This window comes from Notechis scutatus, chromosome Z (genome assembly GCF_049901735.1).
Source record: "Notechis scutatus isolate UNSWTSFEM ecotype Mainland chromosome Z, rNotScu1.2, whole genome shotgun sequence".
Classification (NCBI taxonomy): Eukaryota; Metazoa; Chordata; class Lepidosauria; order Squamata; family Elapidae; genus Notechis; species Notechis scutatus.
The window spans coordinates 62,707,197-62,732,727 of NC_142025.1; the positions used below are offsets into that span (position 1 = coordinate 62,707,197).

Below are 25,531 nucleotides of genomic sequence, written 5' to 3' on the forward strand. Positions count from 1 at the left end.
TCTTGGCACTCACATTTTTATTATTAAGTGTGGACCTTGGGTTGTTAAGTTAATCTCAGACAAGGGGCAAGTAATGCATGGTGCACGATGCCTTGGGAATGACTCTTGCTGGGCAGGGGAGATTGCATAGGTGGTGGGAACTTTGAAAACCAATCGTAAGTACCATTTATATAGCATTATCAAATGCAAGATCACTGAATGAATAATGCTTAGTAATGTTAAATGAAGACAACCAATAAGTGATGATAGTATAATAATGCAAAGTAATACATAACTGTGAAATAAAAATCCTTACATCACATACAAAAAGAGAGTTGATGGAAACTGATTAGGAAGGATTATGGCAAGCAATCTGATTACAGTATTAACATAGTATATGACTGCTTCTTGTATGAGTCTATTTGCTTATTTTTGAATAAAATAGAAAGAGAACTGCATGCTGTATATGTTATACAGTTAATGCAACATGCAGTTCTTTCATAGGTTATTAACTGGAGCATTGTCAAGAGCAACAGGTGATCTTCAATATATGAACTCTGAAAAATCTATTAGGATTACTTATATGGTTATATCTATATCTTTGCTGTTATCTACACGGACAACGCAAAATATGTGTGGAAGACAAATCATGTTACTGAGTTTCATTTGTTTCATTCTGCCAACAAATTCTGTAAACCCTAATTTTCTAATCCTATTTTAAATGCAGTTTAGAACAACGCCCCCCCCCCCAAGGCCCCAGGGACCACTTCTGTGGAGGGTTTCTTATAATAAGCTCTTGGGTCTTAGCATACAATACTTGCAAATGTGGGATAAGGAGACATAATTCAACCTCCAGTTTGGATGTCTAGAGATAGGCTCTTCTTTCTTCTTTTTGTTTTATCCAAAGAATGGAAACCAAGTTTTATAAAATGATTGTGAGAGATATCCTTTTTTGAGGAAAATGATGCTCTGCCCTACATATTGGCAAAAAATATATATCAGAAAATAAAATACAGGCTGAAAAGTCAAGACCTTGTTGATGATCCAAACAAGGACAATGCTCCACCTAGGATATGCCCAATCAAGGACAATGTTCCACCTAGGATATTTTAGTGTTAGCTAGTAAATGAAGGACTGTTTACAAGTTAAAGCCACCTTTCTAAGATATTATTTTAAAGGTGCATTCTACAGTATTTTTCATCAGTTCTGCTTTCCTGCAGTTATATAAAGAAGGTGCTTTAGGTAAACTAAAGCTGAATTCATACATAGAATGTACAACTGAACCCATACATGCAACCTTCTACAATGCTGTAACAAATCTGGGACTGGAACAACTAGTAACCAACAATACTAGGCTTAACAACTGCCTCGATCTCATCTTCTGAAATAGTTTGAATTCAATTTACCGAATACAAGTTAAAGAACCCTTTTCCAACAGTGACCACAACATGATTGACTTTTGTCTCAACATACGTCCACACAAAAAGCATCACAACAACAAAATCCCCAATTATAACTTCAAAAAAGGCAGCTATGATCTTATAGACAATGATCTCTCATCCCTTGATTGGCAATTTCTATTCACTGGATGCAATACTGTTGAAGACCATTACAACATATTCTTACTAGAAATCAAAAGAGCCATCAAACTATATGTACCAATAACAACTCCCAAAACCAGGAAAAACAGATTACCCATAACAATAAGGAAGCTTCAATCCAAAAAGAGATCACTTTGGCAGAAAAGCAAATCTGGTCACATTGCCAACTTCAAAAGCCGATACAAAAATCTATGCCACCAGATAAAGACTGAATGCACCAATTATCACATTAAATAAGAGGAAAACCTTCTACGCACAAATTCCACCCACACTTTCTACAATTTTGTAAACAACAAACTAAAAGACTCAAGATCCATCCCACCCCTGAAAGGACCTAATGGTAAAGACTGCAACGACAACACCATTAAAGCCAACCTCTTTAACACATTCTTTGGCTCAGTATTTGTAAACAACAATGGATCATGCCCAGTATTTCCTAGATGAACCACAGACAACTACAATGATCTAATATATATCGATTTTACTGAAGACAATGTTGAAAAGGCACTATGCAATCTAAAACCATCTCTATCTATTGGACCTGACAGAATATGTGCCTACTTCCTAAAAAAGCTATCCACTGCCATAGCCGAACCTCTAAGCTTAATCTTTGAAAAATCTTTCAGGACCAACTCCTTGCCAAAACTATGGTCACAAGCCATGGTCAACCCCATCTTCAAAAAGAGAGACCCCAGCCTAGTTGAAAATTACAGACCAATCGCTTTATGCTGCATCACCTATAAAGTCATGGAATCAATTATTAACAAATCCATCATTTTCCACTTAGAGACAAACAACTTCCTCTCTAATAAACAATTTGGTTTCAGAAAAAAACTATCCTGTAATCTGCAACTCTTACACTGCAAAAACATACGGACTACACAACTTGATCAGGGCAAAGCAATAGATGCAATTTACCTAGACTTCTGTAAAGCCTTTGATTCAGTGGTACATAACAAACTACTCCTAAAACTAAAATCTTATGGCATCTCTGGACACCTGCATAACTGGATAGAAGCATTCCTGTCAAACAGACAACAAATGGTCAAAATTGGGAGCGTCCTATCAAATTCTGTACCTGTCAACAGTGATGTCCCCCAAGGCAGTGTTTTAGGACCAGTTCTCTTCATACTCTACATAAATGACCTCTGTGACCATATTAAGAGCAACTGCGTTCTCTTCGCTGATGATGTAAAGCTATTCAACACCACAGACAATACTGCTACCCTTCAAAAAGACCTCGAGACTATGTATCGGAATGGTCAAACAAATAGCATCTTCAAATCTCAACAAATAAATGCTCTGCCCTACATATTGGCAAAAAATATATATCAGAAAATAAAATACAGGCTGAAAAGTCAAGACCTTGTTGATGATCCAAACTCTGTCAAGGATCTTGGAGTACTCATCTCTAATGATCTAAGTGCTAGAGCCCACTGTAACTACATAGCCAAAAAGGCATTAAGAGTTGTTAACCAAATCTTACATTGCTTTTTCTCTGGAAATATTACACTACTATAGCATACAAAACATTTGCTAGACCAATACTCAAATGCAGCTCATCAGTCTGGAACCCACATTATGTATCTGATATTAACACAGTTGAGAAAGTCCAGAAATATTTCACAAGAAGAGTTCTCCATTCCTCTACTCATTGCAGAATACCTTATGCCACCAGACTTGAAATTCTAGATCTAGAATATCTAGAACTACGCAGCCTTCGGTCCGATCTAAGTATAGTATATTAAATCATATATTGCAATGTCCTACCTGTCAATGAATACTTCAGCTTCAACCATAACAACACTAGAGCAAACAATAGATACAAACTCAAGGTTAATCACACCAAACTTGATTGCAGGAAATACGACTTCAGCAACAGAGTGGTCAATGTCTGGAATACTCTACCTGACTCTGTGGTTTCTTCCCCAAACCCCAAAAACTTTAACCTTAGACTGTCTACTATTGACCTCACCCCTTTCCTAAGAGGTCTGTAGGGGGCATGCATAAGTGCACCAATGTGCCTACCGTCCCTGTCCTATTGTTTCTTTTATATATTTTTTTATTTTTCTTATATGTATCCATGTATACATAACTATGTTTTTACTTATACCTATTATCTTGTAAGCAATTGACAAACCAAATAAATAAATAAAATAAAGCCCCAGAGCTCATTATAACAGCATTGCCAAAAAGGTATTAAGAGTTGTTTACCTTTTTTTGCGAGGCTTCTTCTCCGGTAACATTTAATTTCTAACTAGGGCATACAAAACCTTTGCCAGACCATTTTTTGAATATAGCTCGTCCACCTGGAACCCACACTGTATATTGGACATTAACATGATTGAGTGGGTTCAGAGGTATTTCTTGTGAAGAGTATTCCACTCCTCTACTCACAATAGTATTCCCTGTGCCTCCAGTCTTGAAATTTTGGGCTTGGACAATCTGGAACTGTGTCGCCTGCAGTCCAATCTAATCATACTTCACAAAATTGTCTGCTATAACATCTTGCCCATCAACAACTTCTTCAGCTTCAATCACAATAATACACGGGCAAACAACCAATACAAACTCAAGGTAAACCACTCCAAACTCGATTGCAGAAAATGCAACCTAAGCAATAGAGTAGTCAACGCCCGGAACACCCTACCCGACCCCGTTGTTACAGCCTCAACCCCTCACAGCTTCAACCTCAAACTGTCTCCTGTGGACCTCACCCCATTTTTAAGAGGTCCTTAAAGGGAGCATGCATAAGCGCACCAGTGTTCCTACTGTCCCCATTTATCTGTATTTACTTCCTTTGTTCATGTTTGTCTTCATACCTATACTTTTTATCTTGTACATGTTTGACAAACAATAAATAAATAATAATAAACATTGTTAAGTGTGAATTGCAGCTAAGAAAATATCTATAGTTTCTGAATGACCATGGTAAGCAGCTTCATGGAGAGCACATTGCAGTGAACTAGCCAAGAGGTGATGAATGTATGAACTATTGTTTTGCCTGGCCTGTCAGCTCCAAATAGAACCTACAGTAGCTATTCAGTCCATAATCCCTTGTAGGGTTTCTCTCCAGTGTAAATTTCATTAGAGGAAATAGAAACCCATGTTATGACTTTAACCTTTGGGCATAGATTCACCGTGGAGATCTGTCTCCTAATATTTAGAAAGACTGTGAAAAATAGCTCTTTTATATATATTTTAATGTCATAGTCCCAGAGATAATAATTGTATGAAGAGGAGAATTAGAGTTTTAGCAAGTTTTAATATTTTAGCATTTGTTCCACACCTTGGCATGTTTTTCATAAAACATAGTTTTGTACTATATAAACTGCCATAAGTCCTTAAGAAATATGGTGGACTTAATATGATGTAAGCAAGCCAACAATAAATAAATGGCATCTCACTTTCCATTTGCTACTTTAAAAATATCTGACTATGGATAATGCAGAATATTTTAGAAGACTGCTTTTCTTAGATTATAGTACTGGCAGTGGTTGCCTATTTAATAGTTCCAGCAGGGTTGGCAGCCCTAGGTAATCTGATTTTTATTGTCAGATATTCACATTAATGCAATGGTATTAAACCTGTGTCACTGTATTACTATTCTTGATTCTTGATGAATGTATTTTATTTTTTTCTTATGTACACTGAGAGCATATGCACGAAAGACAAATTCCTTGTGTGTCCAATCACATTTGGCCAATAAAGAATTCTATTCTATTCTATTCTATTCTATTCTATTCTATTCTATTCTATTCTATTCTATCCTATCCTATCCTATCCTATCCTATCCTATCCTATCCTATCCTATCCTATCCTATCCTATTCTGTTCTATTCTATTCTACTGCATTCTTGTTAAATTGATTCATTTTCTGATCTTGTTTCACATTCCAAACCATCTGTCTATGGCTGAATTGAAGAGCCGGACTTTTATTATTGCAGTCTATTCTGAAGAATGACAGCTTACAAATTTTTCCATTTGTAACTTTTCAGTCTCAAGAAGAGACTGCACTGCCATTTATCAGAAATTATGTAGGGTCTCCTGCTTGGGTGAAAGGTTGGACTAGATGACCTACAAGGTGCCTTTCAACTCTGTTAATCTGTTGTAGCTGTTATTCAGTCACATAAATAAATAAATTTAAGAATCACATCAAAGGTATTTAAAGAACACATTGAAGTGACGAGATCATAGTATGGACAGTCTTTGTTCTGTCCCCCATTTATTCCAAATATTTTGTAAACTGCATTATTTTGATGACATTCTACATTCTCAGAAAACAATAGAGTCTAATTCAGAATTTTTAAACAATTAGATTTCTGATATTTGTGGTGGAGTTTGAGCCCTACCACTAGGTGGAACAAATCTAGGGTATGGAACAATTACCTATGTGACAGCTACCAGGAAGATTAGACTTCTTTCTGGTTGCTGGAAAAACCCAGGTACCATGGTAACATGGTTGTTTATTCATTGTATTTCCATAAATATAAAATGTAAACACATTTCTCAGTCTTGTAATGAAGATATCAATGATCACATTTCACATGCAATGATTTCCAACACATGACTAGTTTCTGAACTTACATATATTTATTAAATCCTTATGACTGATCTAATCTAATATCCTGTCAATATAAGAAATGTAATTTAAAAAAAATGTAGAATACTTCCAGGGATTTTCTTGTAGCATATGCTTTCTTACTTAAAACAAAACAAAGCACTGTGGTATTATCCCATTCTAACCTCATTCATTTTCATGAAGAATCACACCAGCAAAGAACTGAAACTGAAAAGAATAAAATAAAATCTCTGATCTGCAAAGTGTCCTGAAATAATACTTTTGGCTTAGTCCACAATGATAGTCTAGGAGGAGACTATTCTTCTTTTGTTTCCATTTGTCACCTGGTAACAGAAGATATTTTTTTTTGGCTCTTATTTCATATTTATTCCACTGTAAAAAAAAAAAAAAACAGAAGAATGAATAGCCAAGTGTTAATTTGCTGCTCTTTTTCTGCAGTGTTGATAACAGGGCTCCTTATCTGGCTTTGGGAGCTGTGAAGAACATCTCGCTGAACGTCACCATTGCTAACATTGGGGATGATGCTTATGACACAAACATCGCTTTCAACTTTTCCAGAGAGCTTTTCTTTATCAAAATGTGGCAAAAGGTAGGCACAATCAGTATATCAGACAGGCAAGTTCATCATTTTTATTGTTGTTAAAATGAAGTAATTAAAATTAGAATTCTCCACTTGTATGGTAGTAATAGGAGATAGTCAAGAGAGCCTGGATTTATTTTGATTGATTTTTCCCTTAATTTTAAATGAACTCTTCTAAACAGAAAAAGGCTAAATAGAAATCTTTTATTTCTGAAGCGTTTTGTCTGAAGTATTTTGTTATGAAAGTAAAAAACAAAATATAACCAAATTGTCTGGTTGTTTGTAGAAATTCTTTAATGTTAATAATGTTTGAAATTGGTCATATATAGGCAGGAACCTCAAAAAGTCTTCCCACATAGTACCTTAGTTATGCAGAATTCCTAATTTAAGTTGAAGTAACATAAAATTATAGCACTGATCAGCATAACAGTGATTCAGTATTTATTTCTTTTTTTAAATTTTATTTTTACAAACATTCCATCTTTTCTTTAAACATAGTGTCATCTGGGTACAGATATCTTGTGTCATAATATTTATGGTCTCAAGTCTCTAACTCTTCTCGGGATTTATTTTAACACTGTTATTCCTTTCCCTCTATATTTCAAAGGGTCATTTCTCGCTCTCTGCAGGATTTTTGTTTTTATGGCTTTTTAAATAAATCTCACATGTACCTCTCTAGGCAATTTATTTCTCATCGCACATCTAATGTGTACTCTAAATATTTTGTCAATATCAGCCAACATTTTTTCTTTAGTCACCTCCAGGCCCTGGCCAGTATCTCTGCCATAATCTCCCTTTTCTTCCTCCATGTTTTGAAATCTCAAGTAAAATCTGCCTGGTCCATTTCTAATGAAATTATTGGTTTTTCTTTATTTTCTTTATTTTGGTCAGCCAATGTAAGTCTATAAGCTCTCCCACCCATTTTTCTGTTAAATCTACTCTTGCTTCTACTTTTTGCATACATTCTTCATTTTTCACCATCATTTGTTGAATGTTCTCTGCTTTATCTTCTATTTTCCCTACTTTCTCTTCTACTCTCCCCATTTGTTCCTTCAAATCCTCATGAACTGCTTATATCATTGCTTTAATCTCTGCTTGCATTGAGCTGGCTTTCTCTTGCTGTAACATAGTCTTCAGGGTCCTCTGTCCAGCAGGGCTTGAAGTAGCAGAGGAGGATGCTGAAGATGGTGCAGACATTGTCTTCTTCATTTTGAAATATTTATTTTTATAATCCACCATAGGTTGCCCTTACAGCTCAATTGTAATACAAAAAAAAAAAATGAAATAAATTCCAGTCTAAGTCCAAATTTCTTTTGCTTCAGGTTCTTCTTACCTTAATCCAAAATTTTATTGATAATAGAAAAAAGAGAAACAAAAAAGGAGAAGAAAAAAGAAAAAAAGGGGAAAGTAGCAAGTTGTAATCCAAATTGGCCCACCAACGTTTATAGTAATCAATCCTCAATTATTATATTTCCAACCAGAAAAAAATTCAATTGTAATCCAAGAAAGGGGTACAAATATCAGCTCCCATTCCCATCCAGAGTTCTTTTTTCTTCAGGTTCTTCTTACCTTAATCCAAATTTTAAATAGAGTAGTCAATACAGAAATAATCAATACAGAAAGTAACCATTGGAAAAAAACAGGAAAAAAGAAGGATGAAAAATCCGCCCCGTAAATAACAAGTTGTAATCCAGATTGGCCCACCAGCACTCAGCCTTCAATACTCTATTATTGTATTTCCAGAAAAAAGAGATTTCACAGAGCAAACTCAAAGGCACCAGAAAAAAGAAAAAAGTAATCCAAGAGAAAGGGAACCCTTTTAGTGTTCATTTCTCAGTTGTCTGATTTATTTTCTAGTTCCAAGACCTACACTGTTCAAAATAAAAGTCTCAGTGTTCCACTCTTTGCCTTTCACTTTCTGACAAAATAACTCTGTTATCTTTCTATTCCCATGTAGTCACATTAGCCTTTTCTCTTTTCAGTCTTCAGTCTTCAATTTTCAATTCAACCTTCAGGTGGCACTGTTGCTCTGTTTTCTCTTTTCTCTTCCTTATGTTATCTCAATATAAAGTATAGTTCTTTATCTTTCTGCATTTTATAGTTGAAAACGAGAAAAACATAAATCTAATTTTCAATTTTAATACTATCCAGCCTGTCCAGTCCAGCTGGACCACCAAACAGATGGGATTTTTAATTATCCCAGCCTGTCCAGTCCAGCTTCAATACCAAATTTCTTTCAGGAAGTCCATGATTAATTGCTTCCTCATTCAATTGGTTTTTTAAAACAACCTTTCCTCTCCGCTTACATAGGTGGAGTGGAGGGAAACCCACTTCCATCTTTCTCTTTTAGCCTCTCCTTCACCCCACTTTCCCAAGGGGTGCTCTTTCTCCAATAATTGATTTGGTTTAAATTTCTTATCCAGAACAATCATACTTTCTTTCCAGTTCTCTTTCTTCCGGTAGCTGTCCTAGCTTTGTAGAGGTTCACAATGGCTGCTTTTCCTTGCTGTCGGCTTTGACGGCTTTCTCTGGATCAACCAGGGAACTTGTGGATTCCGTGGGATCGATGGAGTGTGCCTTCTTCAATTATCTCCCCTCTGGGATGATTTAGGTCCAGCTGGACCGCCAAAAAGATGGGATTTTGATGCCCCTGAGCTCCGGAAAAGCACGTCGTATCGCTGCAATGTCAGCTCCACCTACAGTATTTATTTCTTATATCCCACCTTTATTATTTTTACAAATAACTCAAGGTGATGAACATTTCCAACATACTTTCCTTTTCCTATTTTGCCAACAAGAACAATCCTGTGAAATGGGTTGGGCTGAGGGAGAATGACTAGCTCAAGGTCACCTAGCTGGCTTTCATGATTAATGTGGGACTAGAACTCATGGTCTTCCCACTTTCTAGACAGTTGCTTTAACCACTTGACCAAAGTGGCTCCCTTTAGTCAATATTTATTTATTGTACTAATTAAAAGATCTTTCTTCTTTCTTTCTTTCATAAATTAAGCATCTCAACAGAGGTTCCATATTTTATCATGTGACAGGGTTCATACGAAAACATTGGAGCTTCTATCTTTATGGTGTAACATTTATTTTATCATTTATCACCTTAAACATTTGTTTTTTTTCTTCTATCCTTGTATTCTAATTCTTCCTTCTATTTTGATGGTCTGGATAAATCTCTCTCAATAAATAATTGCCAATAGAAACAGTAGTTCTAAGAATGCTTACTTAAGTCAAATACTGAAAAATCTTTACTAGACATTTATTTGTCATTTATTTATTTAAAAGATTAGCATGTCCTCCCATCTTAAACACCTCCGGGTGGCTCATAACAACAAATTCATCAAAGGTGTTAGATTTTCTGCTTACATTTTTTCCAATATAGTAAATATAGTAATTAAATCTAACCCTATCTAACAAAATGAAATTCAATGTAGAGAAAAGTAAAGTCTTGCACTTAGGCAAGAAAAAACAAAAGTTTACAAATATAGACTGGGTGAAACCAGGCTTAATAGCAGTAACTGTGAGAGGGATTTTGGAGTCTTATTGGACAACCAATTAAATATGAGTCAATAGTGTGCGACGGTGGCCAAAAAAGTAAAAGCAATCCTAAATTGCATTAACAGAGAGATTCAATCAAGATCAAGTGAGGTACCAATATCATTCTATTAAGCCTTAATAAGATCATACCTAGAATACTGCATCCAGTTTTGGTCAGCACACTATAAAAAAGATGTTGAGACTCTAGAAAGAGTGCAGAGAAGAGCAACCAAGATGATTAGGGGACTGGAATCTAAAATATATGAAGAACGGTTACAGGGACTGGGCATAGCTAGTCTAGTGAAGGGAATGACCAGGGGAGACATGATAGCAGAATTTACTGACAGTGAGAACAATCAACCAATGGAACAGCTTGCCTTTAGAAGTTGTGGGAGCTTTATGACTGGAGGCTTTCAAGAAGAGACTGGACTGCCACCTGTCAGAAATGGTGTAGGTCTTCTGCTTGAGAAGATTGGACTAGATGACCTACAAGATCTCTTCCAACTCTGTTAAATCTATTAAATATAGTAATTTAATTTAGGTAATGCAGATTTTATTTTGTAACTTCTTGGATTCCATACAACCCTGCTTCATAGGACATTACCATTCCTAAATATATATTACTACATCATATTACCTACATTATGTATATTAAGCTAGATAGATATTAGAAGTTCCCATTACTGCATTCTTTCAAGATCTAATTAGTAATTATTTTACTGAAAATGTGACAGAAGTTGTCCCTTGCCATCAAATTCCTTCTTTTTTGTCTGCACCTTTAGTTTTGTGAAAATGTACATGTTTTTTTTATTCTGGGGATGGGGAATGAAGATCTTTATAGAGTCGTTGAGATTCCTTTCTCAGAGGTGTTGACCACATTGCATCTTTGTTGTATTCAGCTACAGCTGTGCTTTTATTCCCAACTCAATATCTGAAAAAGCCTATGTGAACATCCTGTACTGTGTGTCTGTGATCATGAAGAAATAAGAATTTGTAACAGGAAGATGGAAATAAATCCTCAGTAAATAAGTCAAGGATGTAACCTTTAGTTGACACTGGATATTCTTTAAAGTGCCATTAACATTCCAGTGTTCTTTAAATAAATTGTTCCTTGGGATTGAAATAATTCAATTTTCTTGTTAAAAGGAAAGGTTACAGCCACTACGTTAACTAAACTATTTTTCTTCTTGATGAGATTTATGTGGTTTCCTCTCATTTAATAATTTAAGGACATTTAAATACCCACCCCCCCAACTCAATCTCATCAGTGATTCTGGTTGCGTTACAAGGATAAAATACCAATACAAAAAAAAAAAACCCACAATAACACTCCACTTCCCTGGCAACAAAAACAAACCAGCCACTCCATATCGTTCTGGACTACTCAGGCCCTCTTGACACTTAGTGGCTGGGAATAGGAAAAGTATTTCCTTGACATCCTATTATCTCTAACTAATCTTGCCTGCTTCTCAAATCCCATGGAAAATTAGCTGAATTACTAAACTAAGAGGAAAAGGGCAATGGCTAGCAAAGTCCCATCACCTTTATCTATCTACATAGGAAGCTTATATCTTGTTTACAGAAGATTAGGTAGCTCTGTCTTAGCTGTTGAATCAGTGGTGGGATTCAATTTTTTTTTACTACCAGTTCTGTGGGCATGGTTTGGTGGGCATGGTGTGGCTTGGTGGGCGTGACAGGGGAAGGATACTGCAAAATCTCCATTCCCTCCCCACTCCTGGGGGAAGGTTACTGCAAAATTGCATTCCCTCCCCACCTCCCCAACTACTCAAAATTTCCCCTATCAGTTCTCCAGAACTGATCAGAACCTGCTGAATACTACCTCTGTGGTTGAATATTTCTCACATGTAAACACAATGTCTATGATTTCCATGCCTGACTTTATATGGTATCTGCATTAATTCATCATATATATTTCACATGGCTGCAGAAATATGTGTTTGGAGAGTGCTAGAACTCACCCTCCAAATTCCGTTTCAAGTCCGCTATATAGCCCTATTTAGAAAAACCTTGGAATATACTAAGTCTCCATCTTTTAAGAAGACCATGATTTTTATGCAAGACAATGCTCCATCGCATGCATTCAAGTACTCCACTGAGTTGCTAGCCAGTAAGATGAAAGAATAATGACATGGCCCTCTTCCTCACCTGAACTATTGAGAAATTGTGAACCCTTCTTAAATGGGAGATTTACGGTGAAGGAAAACAGTATACCTCTCTGAACAGTGTCTGGGAGGCTGTGGTTACTGCTGCACAAAAAGTCAACAGATCAAGAAACTGACAGACTCCATGAATGGAATGCTTATGACAGTTATTGAAAAGAAGGGTGGTTATATTGGTCACTGATTTTTCTTGAACTGTCAAAAATGTTTATTTGTAAATTTTGAGTTGTTTATTGTTCTCACTTTAACAGATGAAAATAAATGAGTGAGATGGGAAAATTTTCATTTTTCATTTAGTTGCATAATAATTTTGTACACTAATAGTTGCCCAATAATTGTGCACTTATATTCTCCTAAAAAAGCCATGACCTAACTTTTATTTCTTAAATATTCAGGTTTGAAGTTTATTAACATTTTCGATTGAGTGAGAGCAGCGGTCGCCAACCGGTGGGCCTCAGAGAAATTTTGGTGGGCCTCAGAGAAATCTCACCCCCAGAGCACCCCCCTAAAGCAATTAATCTAGGCTGTGCAGAAACACAAGGCTGTTCAGCCCACATGGTCTGTGGGAACCCTCCCCGCCCACTCACTCCTTACCCAGCAAACTTGTCTGCTAAGTTGCTATTTTTCCTTTTTCTGACCATCAACTGTTCTGCTGTGCCCAGAGATTTAGATTAGCTAGGAAGCAGGAAATGGTTGGATTTCTTGCTTTCTAGCTAAGCAGAGCCGAACCTCCCTTAGGACTGAAGGTTTGCTTGCATGCAAATTCAGTGCATACTCACGGCAAGCAAATTTGAGACTGAGCTAGCCGATGACAGATAGATAGATCACTCAATGATTCTGTGAGCAACTCAATCTGCCTGCTTTGGCTGATTTTGGATAAAAGTTGCTTTTTTATATAAAAAATTCAATATTTACATACATGGTGTGTTGTGAGTTAATTTTATGAGTTTGCTTGAAAGCAAATTTTGTGTGACAGACTGAGCTAGCCAATGGCAGATAGATAGATTTCTGAATGAATCTGTGATTCTGTTAGCAACTCAATCTGCCTGCCTTCTTTGCCTGATTTTGGATAAAAGTTGCTCTTTTTATATAAAACATGCCAGGTAAGGAGTGAGTGGGTGGGGTGGGGCCAGCCAGTGGTGCGATTTGCCAGTTCTCCAGCAGGTAGAATCCCACCCCTGGTGAGAGTACATTTTGCATGCGCATGTAGACCATTTCCTAAAAACCTCAGCTGTGCCGCCCAGACAGCTGACAAGCGCTGCACGCGGGTGCGCAGCATTTGAAAATTCTCCTATTTCTTGCTTTTTCAACCTCACAGCAGCACAGCGCAGCGCAGCACAGCTGAGGTTGAAAAAGCTGGAAATAAAGGACAGCCAAGAGCATGGAAGGGCGGCTGGGCCAAACAGAGGAGCAGACACCGAACTGGTTCGGTGTCTGCTGCTCTTCAGAGCTACTGGTTCTATAGAATCAGGCTGAACCGGTAGCATCCCACCCCTGGTATACAGAGTACAACAACTTCATTTTGTATGGCCTATATTATTTTTTCAAGGAATAAACAGCAGTTCTGAAATGTAATTGTTTTACCATCTTTTATATACAATAAAGAAAATGTATTCATTTCTCAGGTGTCTTGAAATTTTTGTTTACTTTTTGTTTAACTTAAGGTTTTTGTTTTTGGTAGATCACAGGCAAATTAAAGCAAAGGCTGTGATGTTGTGACATGCAGATGATTTTTTTTTTGCCTCTCCCCCCACCCCCAAAAAAGTAAAGGATCCTCATCTTGTTTGAAGAGGCACAGAAGAAACTAAAATTGAAATGATAGTTTTTATTTTTTCTACTAGTACAGCCTCTTATCCAATATTAGTGAATTGGTCTAAGACTAGGTAGACTCCTCTCCTCTCCTCTCCCTGATTTAAAATTATCTTAAAAAATAATAGCATAGCTGGAGAGTGACATGCTTGCCTGTTCTGCATGATAATCTCTATTCTAGGCATGTTGTAATCTGAAATTTGAGAATATAAACAGCTTTCAGTACATTACTTTCCTGCTTTAAAAAGGCTGGTACAGACCTCCTACTAATGCACATAACTTTGTGGTCAATTCTCACATTTGCTGATATTTTCCAAAGAATAATATTTTTTTAATTTATTTATTTTAATTATATAGAAGTGATAGAGTGACTTGAAACTGTAGGAACCTTGGGTGAGAGTGACGATGTCACACTAGAATTCAACATAATACAAACACAAGCAATGGAACATAATGACACAGAGTCTTAGATTTTAAAAGAGCTAATTTTAAACACATTACAATAGTAATGGGGGGACTTCAATTACCCTGATATCAATTGGAAGACTAATTCTGCACCAAGTGAGAAATCAAATAGGTTCCTGACCAACCTATTTGACAAAAGTAGAGCAGGGAACTAGACAGCCATACTGGACTTAATACTTATAAACAGAGAAGACATGATAGAGGGAATTGAAACCACAGGAACCTTGGGTGAGAGTGTCATGTCATACTAGAATTCACAAGTAATGATACCAGAGTCCTAGACTTTAAAGAGCTGATTTTAACAAGCTCAGAAAGAACTTGGGAAAGATTCCTTGGATGAAAATCCTTAAGAGGAAAACAACTCAAGAAGCTTGGGAAACTCTGAAAAGTATGATCATAAAAGCCCAGACCAGCACAATACCGCCAAGAAAGAAAAACAAGAAATCCAAGAAGAAACCAGCATGGCTGCACAAAGATTTCTCTGACACATTGAAAGACAAAAAGGACAAGTACAAAAAATGGAAAGAGGGACACACAACTAGGGCAAGAATATCAGCAGATAGCCAGAATCTTCAAAGATGAAATCAGGAAAGCAAAGGTTGAAAATGAACAAAGACTTGCAACAAAAGTCAAAGATAATAAAAGAAGTTTCTTCCAACATATAAATAACAAGTAAAAAAAAAAGCAAGGAACAGTTAGTCCACTAAAGAGAGAAGACACCAAGGAAGTAACAGGAAACAGAGAGAAAGCTTAACTCATTCTTTGCATCAGTCTTCATGCAAAAAGAAACTATAGCCCGATCTACCAAAAACATAACTATAAAAGACAGACCAGAAATAAAAATTAAAATAAGTAAAAAAAATGATGAAGAAATAGAAGGGGAACTTACCAAATTTGAAGATGATACTAAGCTGGCAGGAATAGCTAACACTCTAGAAGATAGGCTCAAGATCCAGATGGATGTTGACTGACTTGAACACTGGGCCCTAACTAACAAGATAAAATTCAATGTAGAGAAAAGTAAAGTCCTACACTTAAGCAAGAAAAACCAAAAATACACATATAGACTGGGTAAAACCAGAGTTATTAGCTGTAACCATGAGAGGGATCTTGGAGTCTTAGTGGACAACCAATTAAATATGAGCCAGCAGTGTGCAGCAGCAGCCAAAAAAGCTAATGCAATCCTAAATTGCATTAACAGAGGGATACAACCAAGATCAAGGGAAGTACTAATACCACTCTATAAAGCCTTAGTAAGACCACACCCAGAGACTCTAGAAAAAGTACAGAGAAGAGCAACCAGGATGATTAGGGGACTAGACACTAAAACATATGAAGAATGGTTGCAGGAACTGGACATGGCAGGTCTAGTGAAGAGAAGGACCAGGGGAGACATGATAGCAGTTTTCAATATTTGAGGGACTCCCACAGAGAGGAAGGGGTCAAGCTATTTTTCAAAGCACCGGTAGGCCAGACAAGGAATAATGGATAGAAACTGAACAAGGAGAGATTTAACCTGGAAGTAAGGATAATTTTTCTGAGAGCAATCAAGTTGCTTTTGGAAGTTGTGGGAGCTTCATTAGTTTAAACTTTCAAAGAGAGATTGAACTGCCACTTGTAAGAAATAGTGTACAGCTTGGGCAGGGGGTTGTGTTATGATATGTACAGAATAACCCTTGAATAACAAGGATATGCTCATGGAAACGTTTATGAGAGTAGTTATGAATAATTATCCAGCCACACACAAATACACTAAATTGAGTTAAAGTTTACTTTAAGAAATAGCACAGTCCAATAAACGGTCCAGGTCATATAGGTTTAACAGTCCAAAGAATATCCAATTACAAAGTCTTCTTACCGGTTGCCTTTGTCATTTACAGTAAACAAAGATATCAAAGTATAAGCACAGCATAAATACAACAGAGAACCTTAGATAGCAACAGAATGTCAGAGAGACAGAATGTCAGAGAGACAGAACGTATGAGAGACAGAATGTCAGAGAGAGCAAGCTATGATCTCTAGCTCCCTCTTATGGTAATTTGCAATATAATCAACCAATCGGAATATAGTATAAATCAATACAGTGATTTTGTCTTAAAGTTACAAACATACATTGTTGGTTTATATATTGCCAACCCAACTAATTGGTGGACAGATTCCTAACAAGTTGGACTAGATGACCTACAAGGTCCCTTCCAACTCTGTTAATCTGTAAAGCATGTAAAAACTCAATTTCAATCAGTGTGTTGTCTAGGTACAATTATTTTTAGGAAATCATATCAAAATGTTTACAATAGTATTCATCACAATAATGTTAATTTTATAATAATGATAATATTTTACTTGTCTACTTTAACAAATCTCCTTTATAACATTAGTCTTTTTTATATCCCCATATTTTCTATTTCTGTTTTTATTATCTAACCATGGGTAAAATAAGTCCCATATCAAGAAATATTCAATTCCTTCTTTTTCTTTAATTGTAAGCATTAATCTGTCAATTTCTGCACATTCTAATATTTTTTTTGTTACACTCTCATCTGTTGGGATCTCTTCGCTTTCCCATTGTTGTGCAAATACAATTCTGGTTGCAGTAATACATGTAAAATCAAATATATATTCCTTTTATCATACTTTTCTGGCAGGATGGCCAATAAAAATATTTCTGGTTTCAGATCCATATGCTGCTTTATCATTTTTTCCAACCGTATGTATTTTCGTCCAGTATTTTTTTGCTTTGGGGCATATCACCATGTATGGTAATACGAATCAGTTGTTTGGTTGCACTTCCAAAATTTAGCAGACCTTTCTTTAAACATTTTTGCCAATCTTGTTGGTGAAAAATGCCATTGTAAAACATTTTATATAAATTTTCTTTATATGCAGTTCTATTGCATATCCAATGTTTTTAGACAAGCTATCATTGTCTCCTTTACTTGTTTGCTTTCTTATTTGATGCTTAATAAATTGCTATATATTTTCTTTATTAGTTTTTCATCCATTCCAGTTAATATCTGGTCCAATACTGTTAATTCTTTATTAAAACCATACATTTTAGCATCTTTCTTATATCAAGATTGTCTCTGCACTTGTGGCAGATGTTGCACCATGCAATCTCCATTCCTTGACTACTCAGTTGTTGCTTAGTTTTTAATTGCCCCTTTTCATTCAAAATATCTTTATATCTTATATTTTTTCCATATTGATAACATTAGGATATTTCAATGCTTCCATTGTGGAAAGCCAGACTGGTATTTTCGGATAATGATGTTTTTTAATGTTTATGGATACTGATAACAATGCATTTCTAATATAGTGTCTTTGAAAATAGCTACGTATTTTATTCTTCCATACCATAAGAAAGCATGCCAACCTAATTGAAGGTCATGTCCCTCTAAAGCTTTTATGCCTCAGATTGAGCCATACTTTCACCCATGTGGCCTGGTAATACAATTCCCAATCTGGCAACCCAAAGCCCCCTCTTTTTTTTTTTTTTTTGGAATCTTGCAACATTTTCAGTATAGTATTCTTCTCGTGAAATACTTCTGGATTCGCTCAATTGTATTAATGTCCGATATACAGTGCGGATTCCAGACAGATGAGCTGTATTCAAATATTGGTCTAGCAATGGTTTAATAAGCCCTAGTTAGCAATTCTATATTTCCGGAGGAAAAGCTTCGTAAGATTAGATTTACAACTCTTAATGCCTTTTTGGCAATGCTGTTACAGTGAGCTCTGGTGCTTAGGTCATTAGATATAAGAACTCTGAGTCCTTGACAGAGAGAGGGTCATCAACAAGGTCATATCCACCTAGCTTGTATTTGGTGTACTTATTTTTTTTTACCAATGTGTAGGACAAAGCATTTATTAGTCGAGATTTGGAGTTGCCAATTGTTTGACCATTCAGACACATAATTAAGGTTGCTTTGAAGGACAGTAGCATTGTCAGTGGTGTTGAATAGGAAGCAGTTGCTTATAAGGTGACCACAAAGGTAATTTATATTATATAGAGTATAAAGAGTGTGGGTCCTAGAATGCTGCCTTGGGGGACACTACTGTTAACTGGAGCAGGGTTTGATATAGCACCCCTTATTTTTACTATTGGTTGCCTGTTTGACAGGAACACAGTAATCCACTAATGAAAGGATCTGGAAATGCCATGAAAGTTTAGTTTTAACAGTAGTTTGTCATGTACCACTGAATCAAAGGCTTTCAACAATCCACAGCCAAGGTCAAAACCTGTAAATTTCACTTTCTTTTACTTTCACTTCTATGTGTTTTGTTCAGCAAGTAGATGTCACTGTTGCTCTATTTCTCTCCTTTTAGCTTAACTTAACTTAAGCCAAAACTTTTTTCTTTTGGGGTTCCAGGGTCCAAATTTTACATTCCAAAAAGGTTTTCAATTCAGTAAAATCCAATTAATATTGTCATTAAGGTAATCATTCCAATTTTCCTTGTTTTAAACTTATTTCATCCAAATAGTTCACTTTTCTTGTCAGGATCGATTTTCAACTCTTGTGCTTGATCGCCGCTATTCTTAGGGTTAGAGTTATAAGAGATAAAGAGATAACTAATTCCACCCCCTTCTTTTGTAGTCCCACTTTCACCCAGGTCAAATATAAAGGGGGCAAATTCCTCAACAGAAGTTGGAAAATATTCACCCAGATCAGCCACACTGTTCTTCAATCTATATTCCATTCTTTCCCGGTCGGACTGTCACAACCTAGGTCAGGCACACAATGGCCATCTTTTTCTTCCTACCGGATTGAGGGCTTCCTCCGGATCAAACAAGGAGTTTGTGGTCTCCTTGTGATCTACAGAATGTCCTCTCTATCTTCATCACCCCTCCAGAGTGACTTAGGTCCCAGAAGACCCTCTAGCACAGTGGTGGCTAGCCTTTTTCACCACCCGTGCTGAAAATTGTGTGTGTGCTCGTGTGCCAGCACCCAGAAGGCAATGCGTGCTGCCCCCCCACACCCCTGTGCATGCGCGCACCCCCAGTGTGCCACGTATCTCTGCGCATGCACGTGCGATCCCTCTGCTGTGCATCTCCGTGCATGCACACAAGACCCCCTGCATGCTGTGCATCTCTGCGCATGCATACACATCTCCTGTGCATCTCTGTCCCCCGTGCATGCATGCCAGATACCCGACAATCAGCTGTTGGGTGGCAGCGTATGTTCACATGCACAGTGGAGCTCTTCCAGATGATCTCTGGTGTGCCGGCAGAAGTGGCTTTGCATGCCACTTCTGGCACATGTGCCTTAGGTTCGCCGTTACGGCTCTTGCAGGAAGAATTCAGTGAACTTCCACAGAGTTTCATGGAAGTGCACCATGTTCACTGCGACATCAGTTCCGCCTTCAGAAAAATAAAATTATTGATGCTAATCCTAATGCTTTCATATCATGTGAACTAGATGATATATATATAAAGGAAATATTAACATAGTATAAAATAATGTGTTTCTTTCAGAATTTGCTTGACTATGAAACCAATTATTCCATTCCTGTTCTGCTTTCTGATATTTCATAATTGCTTTGGCAACTGTTTTTTTAAGGGTTGTTTTTCTTTGGGCTATACAACTGTCTTGGACATTATATTACAATATAAAAACTTCTGACACTGTCTAAGCAATGGTATGTTAAAAGCTGAAATACTTTTAATAGAATTTCTGGTTATGCTGCTACCTAGTTGAATTTACTAAAGATTTTTCTCATTCTGAATTGGTTAGTTTTCCTACAAAGTTGTAATTTCTGCCATCAGATCAAGAACTTTGCAGAAGTTCATAGTAAACATTTTCACAAAAATAGTGATTAACTCATTCTGACTCATTCAATTCTACAGATAATTCTGTTGTTTTGCAAAGTGATCTTGACTATGTGTCTGAATGGTCATCTATTTGTCAACTTCAAATTTCGATTAATAAATGCTCTGTCTTACATATTGGTAAACATAAACAGAATGTCAAGTATAAGCTAAGTGGCAGATGACCCTCACTTTGTTAAGGACCTAGGTGTACTTATCTCTGACGATTTATGCTCCAAAGCTCACTCTAACAGCATTGCTAAAAAAGCATTGAGAGTTGTAAACTTAATTTTGTGAAGCTTTTTTTCTGGAAACATTGTATTGCTAATTAGAGCTTATAAACTTATGCTACGCCAATTTTAGAGTATTGTTCAACTGTTTGAAATTCCCACTGTATATCTGATATCAGTACAATCGAGCAGATTCAGAAGTACTTCATGAGAAAAGTCTTTACTCTTTTGTACACAATAGAATTTCTTATGCTACTAAGCTTGAAATTCTGTTTGAATAACTTAGAATTGCATTGCTTGTGGTCAGACCTAGGTATTGCATACAAAATTATACGGAGTAATATTTTACCTGTAAATGACTTTTTCTGTTTTAATCGCAATAATACACATGAGAAGAACTGCTTTAAACTCAATGTAAATTGTTCTAAATTTGACTGTAAAAAATATTATTTCTGTAATAAAGTTGTCAAAGTCTGGAATGCTCTACCTGATTCAGTTGTCTCAGCTACAGATCTTCACAGTTTCAGTCACAAATTGACTTACATGGGCCTTACTTCATACTTAAGTGGTCAGAAGAGTACATAAGTGTTCTAACATGCTTTTCATCCCTGTCATTGTATTTTAATTCTCTTATTCTTGTTCTCATTTTTGTTTGACAAATTCCAATAAATAAATAAAATAAATATAACAGTGACTAAAATCCTGAACAGTTTTTTGCATATTTTCAAAATGACATTTGGTAACTGAATGAAAAGAAACATAGAAAATTGAAAGCAGAAAAAGACCTAGTAGTTCATTGAATCTGTTCTTAGTGGGTTTTTTTTTGTTATTTTCTTTTAAATTAATTAGTATTTAATCATTATTATTATTTAAATTTTGCCAGATGATGGATATGTGTTATTGAAAATCCTAAACATGTTTAAATCAGTTACTGAAGATTGGTCAACTACCTTTGCTGGAAGTTGGTCTCAGCTTCCATTACTTTTTCTGGCAAGTAATTCTTAACAATGCTTTTGAAATTTTCTCCTGTCAGTTTCAGCCCCATGTTCTTGATTTTTGCTTATTATTGAAAATACTGACTTCTTAAATCTTATATACACCCTTAATATATTTGGAGGTTTCAATCATGTCCCCCCTTTTGTCCTCAGAACAGACATATTCAGTTCCTCCAATCTCTCCTGATATGTTTTGCAACAACAGTGGCAACAATAAAAACAGTTTGATATTCCAAAATGTCACAGTATTTTGTGTTGTGAACATATGGTCCTTCCCAGAACCTTCTAAAAACAATGATATAAAATCAAATACTATAATTAGAACTTTAAAAATTTAAAAGCTTGTGAGTATATGGATCTCAGAATTTATAAATATCTGAACCAAGTTATTTGTACTACTGTGATTAATAGAAATTTAATTGTTGCTATACTGTTTTTATTAAAATTACAGTGACCATATAGTGTTGGAAAAATTGAAGAACATATCTGAAAAAGGGATAAATCTGAAAGAGATATATAAGGATAAAACAGGTTTATTTTTATTTAGAACTTTGCTTTAGAAAAGGAGATTCTAGAGCAAAACCAAGAAAAACTTAATAAAAGCACACATTCTATTAAAATATCTATAATCAGCAATGTGAATTTATTTTTAAAACATTATTAATTTTTGTATTTTTCACATGAATGTGAAAAGCTGTGCATTATGAGGTACAATTTGTATGGTAAAAGTTAACTCGCAAAAATAAAAGACAAAAGTGAGTTTTTGAAAAATTAATCTAAAGAAAATAAAGGATGATTCTTTATAAATTGGGGGATATGTTCACTGTAATTAAAACAATGCCTATAGAATGATATCTTTTTGAAATATATTTTAAAAAAAGAGAACCATGTTCTCACATTTTTGCAATGTTTTCATAGCAGTGTACATTTCTAAGTGTCAATTAAAGTCATTTGTTACAAGTAAATCTATAACTTGTTTCCTAGATCCTTATTTTTTTGTTATTATTACAATTATAATACAATATTTATTTAATTATATTACTTTACATATATACATAGCTTTATATACATTTATCCTTATTTCCATTTTTCCTTGCTGTTTGTTTAATTGGTTTTGCTAGACATCTTTACTTCCTTTTTACACAACCATTTGTACCATATATTCCAAATTGTAAAAAACTCCTCCTCTTCCTTATTTTTTAGTAACATGGTTAGTCTAACCATTTCTGGACATTGGTGGATTTTATTAGTTATTGCCAGGTCCGTGGGTGTCGTTCTTGATTTCCAGTTTTGGGCAAAGACTATCCTTGCTGCTGTAATGATATGTGATATGAGATGCTGATATGAGATGTTTTTTGCTCTATGTCGGTTCTGTCATTCCAAGTAGAAAGGTCTCTGGGTTGAATTTGATCTTTAGTTTTGTCATCTCTTCTAACCATGACTGTATCTTAAACCAATACTTTTGGGCTTTAGGACATGTCCACCGTTTCCTCTTCCATTTTAAATTTCAATAAATCATTGTACGTTTTGGTAATCATCTTTTTTTTACTTCCCTGTAAAATTTTGTCTAATTCCTGATCTGTATTATAAAATCCAAATTGTACCTTGTCTTTTTTGTGTTTTGTTTGAATTTGAATGTACAGCCACCACCCAATTTCAATTCCCTGTGTTTTTAATTGTATCTGTTTTCAAGTTGCCTTCATCTGTTATTAATTCTTTATATTTAATTGTTTTGTTCAAATCCATAACATTGGGATATACTAGTGCCTCCATTGGAGATAGCCAGAGAGGTATTTTCACATAATGGTTTCTTTTAATTCTTTCCCATATATATATATATATAACAAAGCGTCCCTTATCCAATGTCTTTGAAAGTAGCTATGGGTTTTATTTTTTCCATCCCAGAGAAATGTGTGCCAGCCAATCTGTAAATCGAAGCCTTCTATTGTCAATATTCTTTTGTCCTCCAGGTTAATCCAATCTTTGATCCAGGTACTCGCTTGAGCTTGATAGTATAACTCAAAGTCTGGGAGCGCCAGTCCTCCCTTGCTTCTACTATCTGGCATTAATTTGTATTTTACTCTAGCTTTTTTCTTTTGCCAAATAAATTTACTAATTCTTTTATTCAGGTCTTCGAAGAATTTTTTCCCTAGTTTGACTGGCATGGTTTGAAAGAGATATAACAATTTTGGTAGTACATTTGTTTTAATGGTGGCTATCCAGGAGAGTTGTAAATTTACCCATCTATCTAGGTCTTTTTGTATCTGGTTGGTCAACTTGTCATATTTATCAGCCTTTACTGTAGAGCATTTTGCTGTAAGCCAAATTCCTAAATATTTTACTTTTTTCGTTGTCTGAATCCCTAATTCTTTTGTCAGTTCCTCATTTTGCTTTTTAGTACAATTTTTAGTTATTATCTTAGTCTTTTCTCTATTGATTTTGAGTCCTGCTACTTTACTGAATGCCTCTATCTCTTGTATTAAATTTTTGCTTGATTCTTTTGGGTCCTCCATTATGAAGGCCATGTCATCAGCAAACGCTTGCAGTTTGTATGTTTCCTGTTTAATAGTCAACCCTTGGATATTTCGATATATTCTTTTTTTTGAAACTTTCAATAAACATATTAAATTAGAATGATATCTTTCTGGTCTTCCACAGTATGTGAAATATATTAGTTGTGGCTAGGGGTAGGATTCAGCCAGCATGGACCGGTTCAGGTGAACCGGTAGTTCTGGTGATCAACTGGCCCCACCCACCTGCCCAGGGGCAGGATTCTACTGGTTCAGCCCAGTTTTATAGAACCTGTAGCTGAGAAGAGCAGCTGACACTGAACTGGTTTGGTGTTTGGCCCACCTGCCTGCCCGGGCTCTAGGCTGTCCTTTATTCCCTGCTTTTCTCTCTTCAGCTGCTTTACGTGGCACAGCTGAGGTTGAAAAAGCAGGAAACAAGAGGATTTTCAAACACTGCGCACCTTCGTGCAGCGCTTGTCAGCTGTCCAGGCGGCACAGCTGATGATTTCTTGCAAACACTGCACACTCGATTGTCCCCAGTTCAGAGAACCGGCAAATCGCTACACTAGCTGGCCCCTCCCCTCCCCACCTACTCACTCCTTACCTGGCAGGCGAGCCATCCAACTTGCCTGGTTTCGTAAGTTGCTATTTTTCCTTCTTTTTCCCGGCCATCAGTTGTTCTGCCCTGCCAGGAGATTTAGATTAGCTAAAAAGCAGGAAATGCTTGGACTTTTTGCTTTCTAGCTAATTTAAAAGCAGATCTGAACCTTCCTTAGGACTGAAGCTTTTCAGTGCAGACTCAGATAGCTGATTGCAGATAGATCTCTAAGTGAATCTGTGATTCTGTGAGCAACTCAATGTGCCTGCCTGCTTTGTCTGCTTTTGGGTAAAAGTTGCTCTTTCTTTATAAAAAAATCAATATTTACATACATGGTGTGTTGTGAGTTATTTTGTGAGTTCTCCTGCTAGGAAATATTATGAGTTTGCTTGCAAGCAAATTTTATGTGACAGACTCAGATAGCTGATTTCAGATAAGTAGATCTCTAAGTTAATCTGTGATTCTGTAAGCAACTCAATCTGCCTGCTTTGCCTGCTTTTGGGTAAAAGTTTCTCTTTTTTTAATAAAAAATTCAATATTTACATACATGATGTATTGTGAGTTAATTCTGTGAGTTTGCTTGAGTTGTGAGCAACTCAATCTGCCTGCCTTCTTTGCCTGATTTTGGGTAAAAGTTGCTCTTTTTTAATA

General features: G+C 36.0%; 1 protein-coding gene across 4 annotated transcripts in view; it reads left to right on the forward strand.

Moving 5' to 3' along the window:
- ITGA9 (integrin subunit alpha 9) overlaps positions 1-25,531 on the forward strand; it is a 588,311-nt gene that overhangs the window by 308,291 nt on the left and 254,489 nt on the right. For all 4 annotated transcript variants that reach the window (XM_087946920.1, XM_087946922.1, XM_087946923.1 and 1 more), the window contains exon 18: positions 6,600-6,750. In XM_087946920.1, coding sequence (XP_087803046.1) covers positions 6,600-6,750 — 151 coding nt within the window. The remainder of the gene's footprint in view (positions 1-6,599; positions 6,751-25,531) is intronic.